This window comes from Rhineura floridana, chromosome 15 (genome assembly GCF_030035675.1).
Source record: "Rhineura floridana isolate rRhiFlo1 chromosome 15, rRhiFlo1.hap2, whole genome shotgun sequence".
Lineage (NCBI taxonomy): Eukaryota > Metazoa > Chordata > Lepidosauria > Squamata > Rhineuridae > Rhineura > Rhineura floridana.
In genome coordinates, this window is record NC_084494.1 from 13,445,626 (window position 1) to 13,459,831 (window position 14,206).

The following is a 14,206-nucleotide window of genomic DNA, read 5'->3' on the forward strand; positions in this document are numbered from 1 at the left end:
TGATGTGTGAACAAGCCTAGTATTAACAGGCAAACAGCCAGCTCTACTGGGCCTCTTCCTCCTCCTCCACTTTCCCTGATGCAGCAGTGGCTGGTGGGTGGAAGTACCATCCTCCTTCTGCAGCTATCTTTCCGTGAAGGTGGGCAAGAATAATGGCACACGCACTATTGCATTTCAGCCCCGCTCAAACAACTCTCCATTTCACCACAATCGTTACTTCATCTAGCTTGCTGTGTACACTGATAAGTACCGATTCTCCAGTGTTTTAGATAGGGACCATTCCCAGCCCTACTTGGAGATGGAGATTCTAAGCTCTGAGCTCGTCATGATGAAAAAGGAAGAGTCAGGCATGCTGGGCTTCTTAATTTTAATAAACAAATAGCGGCATGAACAATCCATTGTCAGCCTGAAGCCAACAATGAAACGACATCCATTCTCTATATCCAAAACTCTTCTTCTGGCCTGCGATGCATGCAAGCAGGAACAATCCAATGAGCCACTCAAAGGAAACACAGGATTCCAAATGGGTGGGTATTATATCTTGGTCACAGGCAAATGAATGCAGTGTTTTTTAAAGAGAACAATGCAGTGCTTGCAAATAAAGAGTTCAGCCAAACCAACATTGCAGGATCCACTACTTTACAATACCGGCACCCATTTATTGGCAGTGTTATAGATGAAAGATTGCTTCTGCGGTGCAGGGAGGTTGTACGCCCCTAGAATGAGAATCAGACATAAAATAGGTTGGCTTTCAGGAATTGGAAGGTAGATTTTGCAATTTTTACATTTTTGCTGCCTTTTGTACAAACTGCACGATTGCACCACCACACTACATGTACTTGAGCCTTGCTACCTTTCCTTGCAAATGCAAAAAATATATATTTAGCTAGAATGGCTAGCCAGAAAGGCCAAGGCTTCTGAATGTTCTTCAACAGGCATGCAGAGGAAGGAATACAGCTAGATGTGCTGGGATGTGAACTCCCACACACACACACCCCGGCATTAACCAGACAGATGCCTCTGCGTGTCACGAGGACTAGCTTCCTCTGCTGAATCCCTACTTTCCATGCTGTTGAAAGCACAGGAAGGTGGTGGAACCACCAAGAAGGCCTCCCCTGCTCATCTTAACTCCCAAGACAGCCTGTAGGAAAGGAGGCGGTCTCTGAGATAATTGAGGCCTAAGTTGTTTAGAGCCTTAAACACTAGGCAGTCAGCAAGTGAATCTCTCCACATGGCTGATCAAGGGACGTCTCCCCAGCCAAATTCGAATATGCTAAACCACTATGCTACCCTCACTTTTTTATGACTGTCAGCTGATCCTAATAAAATGGGTAATTATGCTATGAGTGCTTCTCTTTGTCTCTGTGTGTAAGATGTATCACAGAACAGCAGCCTGCAGTTTTGACTCTCCATATATGATTATCACGAGCACTTGCTCTATAAAATTTAATGCTACACCGTTGACTGTGGGTGTTGCCACTCTATACCTGTGTGAGGTATGGTGACAATTATACCAGGGATGTTCCTTGACCTTGGCCCAGATCACATCAACCCAACCCTATGTGTGTAAAGGTTGAGCTGTGTATCAGAACTCCACAGAACTTCATGCCATGTCCTGTGAGCAGCAGTGGGCAAATCTGTCCATTTCACTTTCTCTCAATTCCACTCTTTAAGTTCCTTTCTCTACATTTCCACATAACTTTGTGAATTAAAAAAAAAGATCCTCATGAAAATTCATCGGTATTTTAGTGTTAATTTCTCTTATACAGGGTTTTGTATGCCATTTTGCCTAATATACACATTTTTGCAAAGCAACTTTCCCTAATATTATTTATTTTTTACAGTGCTTATATAATGCCCTCTCGAAAACATCAAAGTGGTGTACAGCAACAACAATGTATTCTTGCATGTCATTTTCACGTATATGTATTTATGTTCACACTTTACCTGTGATATGCATTTTTGCACACATTCTTTGTCTGGAGAACTGCAAAATTTGCAGAAGTGTGAATTTTTGTGATTGGGCTGTGAGTCTCACATTATATAGCTCAGGCATTCTTTTGTAGTTTTTATTCCTTTTTAAACAGCATTGGACAACTCTCTTCATAGAACATATGAAGCTAAACTGCCTTGGTGATGTCCCCGTTCTCCTCTTAGTTTGAGATAAGAATGATGGGTGGAAAACAAAAAGGCTGCAAGCCAGGTATAGTCATAGTAAAGAGCTGGCAGGTTGTATGGTTTCGTTATTAGGGGAAATGAATCTGCCTCTGTCAACAGCAGAAAATCCATCTGCCTGGAGTCCCAATTAGTGTTCTGGGACAAGAAGGGAAAAACTGCCCTCCCTACACACACACCCAACCAGCCAATTCCATTCACTGAGAGATTCTTATCACCTTTCATTTGATCTCCCATTACTTTTCAGTTGACACATCAGGTGGGTTTGTTTGTTCCTGTGCCTGCTGTGTGAGCAGAATCGGGAGCCTTTCTGATCCACCCAGTATAGTGTTTGTGACGTTGCAGCTGATGAGGTTTGTCTTTCACTTTTCAAGCACTTTAGCATAACTTTTTCATTTCAAAAATTCTAAAGTGATGAAGTGGGTGATTAAAAGGTTGAGTTACGAGCCAGCATGTCCCTGGTTAAAATCTCAGCGCAGCCTTAAACTCAATGAATGACTGTTGGTAAGCTACTTTCTCTCAGCCTCAGTTCCCCATTTATAATGTGTGGGAGCCTGGGTCTCTAAAGGGTCTCCTCCTTCTCCCAGATGAAGCTACCTGTGCAATCTGGTAATCAGAGGTGGCCTTGATCTGTTTCCCACCAGTTGATAAAGGCCCCTCCAGATATCCTTTTTATTGTGCACTCACTTGATGGTTCCTGAGATCAAGAATCAGGTTTTTGTCTATGTCTGGATACAGTTGGACGCCATTTTGAATCAAGATGGCAGACTTAACCTTTCAAAGATGCACTGATTTTAACCACTGATCAAAAACTGCTTATTTAAAATGTCGTAAGAACTGCAGCATTTTAAATGTCTGTTATTATTGTTACATTACGTCTTCCCTGCAAATGATTTCTTTACAGCCAAAGATTCTCCCAGTCTTTGAAGCTTGGAGAACCACTCTCAGCCAGAGTAAATGCTCCACGGCTAGAGGGACTGAAGTTTAATCTTGGGGGGAAGGGGAGGGAATGTCAGGGCATTTGTCAGGAGAAAGTGGAAGATGCTGGAAATGTTGAGCACACCCCTCCTGGCTTTTGATTTCCCCCCAAATGCCCCTCTCTGGTCCCCATATTAGCATGATGAACAGGCCATGTGTCCCTCTTTACAGGAGACTAGGGATGTAAGAAGATATCGTTCTCTATCCCACCCTGTATTCGTTGCATGCAGCATTGTTTTGGTTCAGCTGCATCTTCCACCAAAAATTACAATATTAATCTCACCGTCCGCAGTGGTGAAATTAGGTAACAAATTATGTTGTCCCACCCCATGCATTTCAACGCAAAGGAAACACAATGCAGGGGGGGGCAGGGATGTAATCAGTTACATATGGTTTGTGGACTACTTGCAACAACAACAGTGAATATAGCTCGTATTCACTGGATTGATTTCCGTTCTGGAAATGAGACAAATAAGTGAACACCGCTAATTTCTGCTACCATTTCCATGGACTGTTCTGGATGCAAAGGAGTCCTCTGTCTGGTCCAGTAAGGTGACTGTCCTCTGTCTGAAGAGCTGCCCAGCCCAAGTCCAGTTCAAAGATAAACAACCCTAAGACGGGAGAGCAGGAGGCGCCTTGGAGTGGCTCATCAACAGCGAACAGCACTGACTCTTAGTTGACAGAGCAGGCAGACGACTTGCTTAATCATAGGGTTCCTCACTATGGTGAGATGCAGTGTCTGTTTCTATTACAGTCATTGCTTCTAGATTCACACCTGTACATATAAATTAGAATATGCAAATGTGGGGCAAATCTGACCCCCCCTCTTTTTGGCAATGCACAAGGAGCAACTTGAATGAGCAGCCAAACATGCTAAGGCTTACCAGCCCCCATGCTTCATAATTCTGTCTTTGGACCTTAGAGAACCACTGCCAGCCAGAGTAGATACTACTGGGCTAGAGGGACTGTTGGTCTGTCTTAAAAGGCGGCTTCCTTCATTCTATGATAGCTGCTTTGCTAGGGAGGCAACCCAACAAGTGCTGTTGGTGGGCCCTTTAGAGTCCTTCAGTGTTGCTGGTGCAGCTGCAATAGTATTGTTTTTCTGCAGTCACCTGGAACTGGAATTAAAAAGGAGATTCCACACTGCACTTAATTATATAACACTATATAATCCACTAATGCCCTCCTCTCTTTAGCTACATTTCTTTTATAATAACTCGCAAGTAAGTCTCATGTCTCCTATAGTGTTAATTAAAATTTTCTTCTTTTCTGCCTGCTTTATTGCTTCCTGTTCACTGTGGCTGAGAGATTAGTCAACTTCTGTTTCCATGGGGAAGAGGCTTTAATTACTGGGTTCTTTGAATTTTTTCCTTTCCTATCCTTTGTTTTATAATGAAATTGCAATATTTCACTGTAAAAGAAAGAAAAGGGAGAAACAATACTAAAAAAGTTAATAAAACCCCTTGCATTGTAGGAAGGAGCTAATTAAGGGCTAGTGAATCACTGATCTCCTAGCAACACTGAACAATAAAATATAGAAACTGCAAGGAGGAAGCTTTTAATTAAAAGCACAGTAGACCTTAAAAAACCTTAATTGCACTTTGCTGGTTCACATTGGGTATGTTGGTACTGCAATTTTATTTTATTGCTATATAATAACAATAAATATATTTATTTTATTTATATTTATTTTATTTTATTGCTATATATTTATATATTTATTTATTTATTGCTATATATTGGTACAAATCAAGTCTGAAAAACGTGAGGGTAACACAGAAAACACTGGAATGCAACTGTTTTCCAATGTTGTCCGGGTTCTCTATAAAAAGTGAGGAAATGAAAGATAACTATTCCAGAGAAAAGGGCTAGTGTGGAAGCAACCCTGGTTCTGGAATGGTTATTTACAGGAGCTACCCTTTGCATCTTGTTGCCTATGAAATAACTTGAACAGCACATCTGCTGTTAGCAATAACACAGAAGATGTGGAAATCCTTATTCCGCCTTGACAAATCTAAATGCTCAGTAAAGGAACAAATCCTACAAATGATTCACTATTACTTACTGTAAAAATATTGTTATTGTCTACATCTTGAGCTCTACATTAATCTGTCAGAAGGACTTAGGTTCATATTTCTTGGACTGCTTACTTCCTCTGATAAACCCCAGTCACTGAAGGAAAGATAATGTTACAACTCAAGGCTGTCATGAACTGCAGTGAGATTTCTGTCACCCCAGATTGTATGGAAAGAGAAGGTTCTTAAGAGGCTCTTTTTACTAGGACCTCTCAGTATTCCTCCGGCACTGCTTTTCTGCAATCAGCATGAAGCGGATTTGTAGTTGTGGCTCCACACAACAGTTTAAGAAAGTGCAATATCCCTTTTGAAATGTATTTAATTTTAACATTACATATATATTGTAAATATTGCCTCTGAATATATTGTGTACGCTTCCAAACCCAATTCAAAGTGCTGGTTTTGACCGATAAAGCTCTTTACAGCTCAGGACCCCAACATATTTTGGAATGCCTCTCCCGATATGAACCTACCCAGACCCTTGGATCTTCCTCTGAGGCCCTTCTCCAGGTCCCCCCTTTTTTTTTTCTTTCAATTAATTTTTATTCTAATTTTCAAAACCAAAATGATACAAAACGAAAACAACACAAATCAATAACTAATACAATACAAAAAAAAATACATATATATAAAAAAATAATATTGACTTCCGATTTGTCATAGTTCAGCTATAAATCTATAATATATAACAAACCTATCTCTTAATAGATTATAAAATCACCTTCCTCCAGCGGTTATCTTAGTTGGTTTCAAATCTCATTAACATCATATCATTTTAATATTCCACAAAAAGTCAAAGAGAAGTTTCCAATCCTTGAGATATATGTCAATCAATTTTTTTTCTAAATAAACATGCCAATTAATCCAACTCATCAAATCTACTAAATCCAGTAATTTCAAAACACTATAATTCAACTATAAATCTATAATGTATAACAGACCTATCTCTTAATAGATTATAAAATCACCTTCCTCCAACAGTTATCTTAGTTGGTTTCAAATCTCATTAACATCATATCATTTTAATCTTCCACAAAAAGTCAAAGAGAAGTTTCCAATCCTTGAGATATATGTCAATCAATTTTTTTTCTAAATAAACATGTCAATTAATTCAACTCATCAAATCTACTGAGTCCAGTAATTTCGAATCGCTCTTCTGTCATTATCCATATTGGGTCCGTCTTCCATCTTCCATCTCTACGCACCCAAAAATCTTGCTGTCATAGTCATAGTCATATAATAAAAGTCTAATAGGAATTTCCTCCATCATAGATATTTTCTCACCATCAAATCCAAACGTAACACTGAAGTATTGTTTCAAAGCCGCATCTCTGCTCCTCTTTTCCACATGATACACTAGTACATCTCTTGAAGGTTTTTCCATTGTCACAAAACAGGGATTAATTCTGTTAACTTTCTCCATTTCGAGTTCCATCAAATCCTTCCAGTCCAGGAATTTTTTTGAACCAATAATATCTTTATCTCCAGTCTCTTCAATTCCTTCAGAGACAGCGCTGTATTCCAAACTGTAATATTTATCTCCAGGATCCGTCACAACCAGGAAATCCAAATCTTTTTTCATGTCCATATTTAAGCCAATCTCCATAGATTGAACCTTGCCTTTAATTTCTCTTTCATCCTTTTTTTGTTTTCCAGATCTATCTTTATTCTCCTTTCTCATAGAATCCTGAGTTTCTTTCAGCTCCTGTCTCATTTCATGAAATTCAGTTCTCCACGCTTGTCTATTATTTCTCAGTTCTTGTTTTATTGAGTTGATCCCATTCATTATTTTCTGAAGCATGTCTAGAAATAAAGTCCCTTCTTGTATATCCATGATCTTCTTAATTGTCATTCTTAAAACCAAAAGAACAAAACTCCTTCAATTTTCAATGTCCCAAGCAAAGAGCAGTTTATTTCTTTATCCAGTTACAAAGGAGTTAATCTTTCCAACCAACTAACGTCACATGCTAGACAGTCCTTATCTCTTAAAAGCCCAGAAGTGCAAAAACAGCTTTTAGTTCACAGCGTCCAAACAACTAGTAGCAGGAGAATGAGCAGATTCGTCAAAAAAAAAAAGTAGATCAGAAAAAATAGTCCCTTACATATATTACACAAAAGCCTTATAAATCAAAAAGATTTCTTATCTCTCCCAATCAGAAATCTCTCATCCGTTGTAAACTTTAAAACGCAATTTTCCATGTCAGCTTTTTGCAATAAAAAAAAGATAAGCTATTTATATTTTCTTCCCCCTTAGTTCCGTAAATAAAGAAGGAAAGTCTTACCTCATCTAGGTTAACCTAATTGCTGTTACTTTGACAAATCTCTTTAGCTGTATAGATAAGAAAATGATAAATGTAGACAGGAGAATATTTGCCTGCTAGTCCGTTAAAAAAAAAACGGGTCACTTATCCAGCTGAGCTAGCATAAAAATTCTCGCTCTGTCTGAACTGCTGGAAGACAGACAATTGTCTGTCCAGGTCCCCCTTTTGAGGGAAGCTCAGAGGCTGGTGACAAGGGAGAGGGCCTTTTCACTTGTAGCTCCCCATCTGTGGAATACGCTCCCCAGTGAGGTCCGCCTGGCTCCTTTGTTTTCATCTTTTCAGTGCCAGGTAAAGCTGTACCTTTCCCCCCAGGCATTTTATAGATTGAGATGATTTTTTGTTTTGATACACTGCCAAACCTTCCTGTGGCTGCATGGGGATGTTCTTGCTATTGTTATGTTTTTATAGTGTGTTTTATTTGTTTTTATTTTAACATTGTGTAAGTCACTTGGGGACCTTCACGTGTCAAGTGACTAATCAATCTAATACATACATATATATCCCCCTTTCCTTCAAGAAGCTCAAGGTGGCATACATGGTTCTCTCTCCCCATGTTATCTGTATAACAACCTTATGAGACGTTAGGTCAAGACAGTGACTGGCCCAAAGTCACCCAGGGAGCTTCATGGCTGATTCGGGATTTGTAGTCTCCCAGATCCTAGTCTGACTTTCTAACCACTACACCATGCTGGCAATGCCATGGCTATATGCAGAGCAAAACAGGAAAAACTAAAAATAAGGGGGGAAAGCCAACTGCTGAAAAATAATGAGGATGGAAAGAATCACTTTCAAGATAATGTTGTTTTATATTTTCACAGAGGCCCTTTACCGCACAAACAAAAAAAGAAAATTAATGTTTTAAATGTAAACCTTCCCCTATATTTCAGAGCCTGTCCATATGTCTTCAGGGCACAGGCCCTGGCCCTGGACAAAGATCTACACATTCCTCCTCAAATTACTTTGACAGTGAATGTGAGGTTTAATGGACGGGTTTTATTTTGTTGTTGTGCTAAACTGCTTGTGCAGGTTTTTTGTTTGTTTGGGGTTTTAAACTAATTGCTGTGCTTCTTTGAGCTCTGAACTGGGGAGATGGGGTGGTCCTGATTCAGTGACAGTGAGCTGCAGAGAGGCTTTGAAAGAGAAGTGGTGTCTGCTGGTTTCCAAGTTCCTCTGGGGCTCAGCATGGGCGAGGAAGGGCTAGTACACACTGTAATTCAGATGGATCTGAAGCTGCTTGTGTCTCTGATTTTAGTTTTATACAATGTCCACCAAACGCCCACCTCATCCAAGTGGCATCCTGCATTTTCTAGCCACTGAATTAAGATTTTTCCTGATCCACTACTAATCCAATATGGGAACAAAATCCAGAATGAAATTCAGGGCCGGCAGCCAGGTCAGGTCCTGGCTGAGGACCCCTGAAGGGCCCCTCCTTAGGGTGTGTGGGTAGCATTCTCCTTCTGTGATCCTCGGCAGAGGCAACTCCCGACCCTGCCGCAGACCGCAGAGATGGAGCTCCCAGACCCCACCACAGACCGTGTGGGCCCACGGTGTCTGCCTGCTCCATCTACCTCTCCTCCCTTTCTTTGAATGCCCTGTGAGCTGCGTGCGCAGCTGCCATCAACCAAGATGGCAGCAGAGGCTTTCCTAAGGGGCTGATGCCCCTACCGCCATCTTGATTGATGGCAGGCATGTGCACGCATGCCTGATAGCACACATGCTTGCCATCAATGAAGATGCAGCAGGGGTATCTTAAGCCTCTGCTGCCATCTTACTTGATGGAAGTGATCTGCGTGCCCAGTGCACTGGGCATTCACAGAAAGAGAGAAAAGAGGTAGGTGGAGCAGTCCCGCACAGTCTTTGGCGAGGGGCTGGGAACAGGGGCCCCGGGGCAGTCTGGCACCCAAGGGTCCAGTCATGCCTGGCGCTAGCCCTGATGAAATTGCATATTAACCTGACTGTGGAGGTACTGAAAACACATGGTGTGGGTGGAGTTTATCTGTCACCACACCCCCTACTTCCATGTTATTTCCAAAATGTTGTTTCCCCAAAGGAAAGGATGCAGGCTGCCTTTTTCCTTTGGTCTTTCCATTGGTCTGTCTAGCTCAGTATTGTCTGCACTGACTGGCAGCAGCTCTCCAGGGTTTCAGGCAGGCAATCTTTCCCAGCCCTACCTAGAGATTGAACCTGGGGCCTTCTGCATGCAAAGCAGATGCTCTGGGATTAAGCTGCGGCCCTTTCCCTAAATTTTCCCTGCTGGTACAGGAGGCGTACAGAGAACATGGGGGAGAATCATGTGCAGCAGCTCTCTGCAGCTCAGTGCCGCACTGCTACAGGGCAGGGGCAAGCCTCTCCCCACCCTCACCCTCAGCTCAGAGTTCCAACACAGCCCAACAATTATTTTTGAAACCCTGAAATACTGTATTTGAGATTCAACACACACAGAAAGTGATTAAAAAAAATAAAATCAAAGCAATAAATGCCACATGCATCTAAGATGGCCTGTGCATGTACAAATTGTGAGGGCAGCCATATACTTCGAAATATGAAAGAACAGGATGCCTCTGAACACAGGCTCAGCCCAGGAAATTGGTTTTCTGAGCATCAGAACTTTTCTCACCGCCCTTTCACACAAAAATCCATTCCTGTTAACTCCCCCCTCCCACCTAATCTAGCACCCTCTGGGAAGCCTTTTTTATTCAGCATTCATCCTGATTTGCTTGCACAAAAGCTTATACAGAGGTTAGACTATGTCCAGTCTTTACTGAGCATTCATTCTGATTTACTTACGGGGATAATATTTGACAATAAGCATTCATCCTGATTTGATTGCACGGTGTTGTATATGTCTTCCTGTGGATAATTTGTTCATCCCACACTTTTCAATGCATTTCCCCATCACCTTCCAACCGCAAAAAGTATATTTATTAAAAAAAGTGGATTTGTTGCGCCAGGGTAACAGAGCACTTTCATCTGCTTTTAATTGCACAAACCTAAATTTCTTGTATGTACTTCAGTCCCTCCCACAAAATACTGACAGTCTGGATGTGACCTTTGTTGTTGCTGTTGTAAAATGACTGGGAGCCTGAAAGCTCTTGCTAACCAGCAGACTGGCCAATGGTCTACCATTAGATCTTTCTTTGCCTTCTGCCCACCCCATTGCCTTCAAGTCGATTACGACTTATGGCGACCCTATGAATCAGCGACCTCCAGTAGCATCTGTCATGAACCACCCAGTTCAGATCTTGTAAGTTCAGGTCTGTGGCTTCCTTTATGGAATCAACCCATCTCTTTGGTCTTCCCCTTCCCCTTCTGTTTTTCCCAGCATTATTGTCTTTTCTAGTGAGTCATGTCTTCTCTTTATGTGTCCAAAGTAGGATAACCTCAATTTCACTTTAGCTTCTAATGATAGTTCTGGTTTAATTTGTTCTAACACCCAATTATTTGTCTTTTTCGCTGTCCATGGTATGCGCAAAGCTCCCCTCCAGCACCACATTTCAAATGATTGCAGCTGTAGGTTGTAAATATTTAGCATCTTGTTTCAGTGGAAGGCGAAACTATTTAGGGCAAATGGGGCTCTGCCCCACCAACCTGAGCCTGCCCTCAGTCTGTCCACACCTGCCTGCCTTCTTACTTACAACCATTCCAGGGAGTGGCATTGGCTGTCAGCCTCTTCCTTTTCCTTACTCTCACTGTTTTCCTTGCAGAACTCAGCAGAAGGGAAGATGGGGATAAAACTAGAATGAGTTGGCTCTGCTTCTCATTGGCTCTGGCTCCACCTACTGTTGGCCTCCCTGCCTGCCACCCCCACCAGTCCCAATGGGCACCAGCCACCTCTGATCTTGTTTCAAAGGAAAAAATACAGATGGGATTGAGCTCAAAGCCCTTTTCAAAAGGTCAAATAAAATCCCACTGATCACTCGTCTGATGGGGAAGGAAGAGGCCAAGCTCTCAAACAGTCAAAGGGCATACGGTCTACGTTTTATGTCAATGTTGGTTTCTCTCCTTTTTTCACATTTTGAATCTTAATTTCAGTTCTCCACATTTCCATTTCAATGTGCAAATTATGTTTTTTAAACCCTACATGAAAACTCATCCACATTTTAGTGTGAATATACTCATTTTTGTATGCAATTTTGCCCAATCTATGCATTTATGCACAGCAAATTCCCCTAAATATGATGCATTTCTGTATACTATTTTCATTAATACATGCATTTAGATACACACTTCACCATAGTATATACATTTATGTACACATTACATGGCTGGAGAACCGTATTGGAAAGTGGAAGTGTAAATTTCAAAGGGTGGCTGTGTTTAACTCGTAGACCAGTGGTTCCCAACCTGGGGGCCGGGACCCCCAGGGGGGCCACGAAGTAATCCAGAGGGGGCCGTGAACAGTAAAGAAATGAATTATTTATTAATTTTTTTAAAAAAAGTCTTCACTCCCTCTACACTGTCTGCTTTCCACTGCCGCTGCAGATGACACCTCCCCCTTGCTCCAAACAAGAGGGGAGGCCTTTTGCTGAAGCTCCAGAGCATCTTTCAGGCACACTAAGGGCAGGCATCTGCCTATAAAATACATGGCAGATGCCAAATGAGGCTGAGGGTGGAGCTACCAGGAAGGGGATTACTATCACTGATTCCCATCTCCTTGCACTGCCGCTACTGGCAACGCCCTTACTTAGAATGAGAGGAGAGTGCTTTTTGTGAAGCAAAAGAAGCAAGCCTGCAAAGAAAGGCTGCTTTCCCCCTTCCTTCCTGGCAGCCAGCCTGCCTCCCTGGGGGGAGGGGGGGTCACAATTTTTTTCCAGCTTATAAAGGGGGTCCCATGCTCATAAAGGTTGGGAACCACTGTCGTAGACTGTTTCAGAATGAAATTCTGTCTCATGAATTCTGTTTCAGAATTCGCCTTTGAATGTGAACTGAATCAAATTTCTCCCCCATCCCTGTTCCCCAACCAGCTGGGGCTCTGTACCTCTGGAGTCCCTGGCTGGATTGGAGTGTAGGCGTCCCATAATAAACTTTGTTCTTTTGGCCGGTATCTTGTTTTTAAAAGGCTGTCACCTGCCCTGATGCTGTCAGGGCAGGTTAGAAATCTTTTTGAAAAGAAAAAAGACCAGCAGCCCTAAAATAAATAAATATGACTATAGCTTTGAGACAGATGACAATAAGCAAAGCTAGCTATTAAAGGTACTTCCCAGTTGGGCAAGTCAACCATTACGGGGCTTAAGAACCAGCACTTGTCATCCTCCTTTCCTTTCTGATGCTCCATCCGCCCTTCTTACCTCATCTCAAGTCAAGACTTTTAAAAAGATGCCATTAATTTAAAAACAACCCAGCAAATATTGTGGTGGCAATGCAAGGAGTTGAATGATGGCTTTCCAAATACGATTCGTTCTACAACTCCCGTAACCTGTTTTTTTATGTTTGTGTGTCAAAGGCCCTCACCAGAGCTTGGAAAAGTTACTTTTTTGAACTACAACTCCCATCAGCCCAATCCAGTGGCCATGCTAGCTGGGGCTGATGGGAGTTGTAGTTCAAAAAAGTAACTTTTCCAAGCTCTGCTCACACCTAGTGAGGCACAGATGGCAACTACTATGCACACTTTCTTGTAAAAGTATATCTTTAAACAGTTTTTTTTGAGGGGGGGGAGTTGACCGAACCTCCTGCAGGTTGGAGTCAAGATATCGAAGTCTCATTCCCAGGAGAGAGAAATTCTTTCAGACAAAGATTCCCATAATAAGTCTCTTTGAAGGAATCTCAGTGCCCCTGAGAAAGATTTTAACGGAAACACGCTGGGCCTTTTCATTCTTTTCTTTCACAAGTGTAGCCCTTCCAGTTCACTTCTGTTTGATTCTTGTAGTTCCCATTTTCTTATGCTATCCCACCACCCCCTGATTTCTCATTTGTTGCCAGCTCTGGCCAATTCACTTAGTTTTTCACAGCAAGCTTCTCTTCCCAAATGAAAGGTATCTTGTTTTTTCAACAACAAAAAAGATGAGATATGTGTCTCTAAGAATCCCTTACAATGTACAAAGGATCCAACAGTTGCATACCTGCATCTGCAGTGAAGCTGTAAAGGATTCTGGGAGGAGACTGTGCAGTTACGACTGGCCTGGGACTGAGATTTTAGATACTGAGGTGGAAATGCCCCATCCACATCTATTGTAGTCCCCAATGAGGTGTCCAATGCAATGCCTGCTGCAACTTCTTGGGAAAGGTTTCAGTTGATGTGGCCTGATGACTTAGACAAGATGCTTGCAATGATGCGGCCAGCAACATGTCCTCTTGACCCTTGCCCTTCTTGGCTTATTAAAGCCTGCCGAGGGGGTTTGGCCAAGTGGATCCAGGGTGTGGTCAACGCATCGTTGTGGGAGGGAGTGGTTGCAGCCACCCTGAAAGAGGCGGTGATCCGACCACTCCTGAAAAAGCCCACCCTGGACCCATTGGCCTTCGACAATTACCAACCGGTTGCAAATACCCCCTTCTTAGGGAAGGTGATTGAGAGGGTTGTGGTGCAGCAATTGCAAGTACTCTTGGATGAAACAGATTATCTTGACCCATTCCAGTCTGGGTTCAGGCCTGGTTATGGGACTGAATTGGCCTTGGTCACCCTGATGGATGAGCTTTATTGGGAGGACAGGGGGAGTGCGA

General features: G+C 42.2%; 1 protein-coding gene across 1 annotated transcript in view; it reads right to left on the bottom strand.

Moving 5' to 3' along the window:
• Window positions 1-377: 377 nt before the first annotated feature.
• STPG1 (sperm tail PG-rich repeat containing 1) overlaps window positions 378-14,206 on the bottom strand; it is a 52,356-nt gene continuing 38,527 nt past the window's right edge. Inside the window, exon 9 of the mRNA XM_061597123.1 lies at window positions 378-716. Coding sequence (XP_061453107.1) covers window positions 640-716 — 77 coding nt within the window. The 3' untranslated portion in view covers window positions 378-639. The remainder of the gene's footprint in view (window positions 717-14,206) is intronic.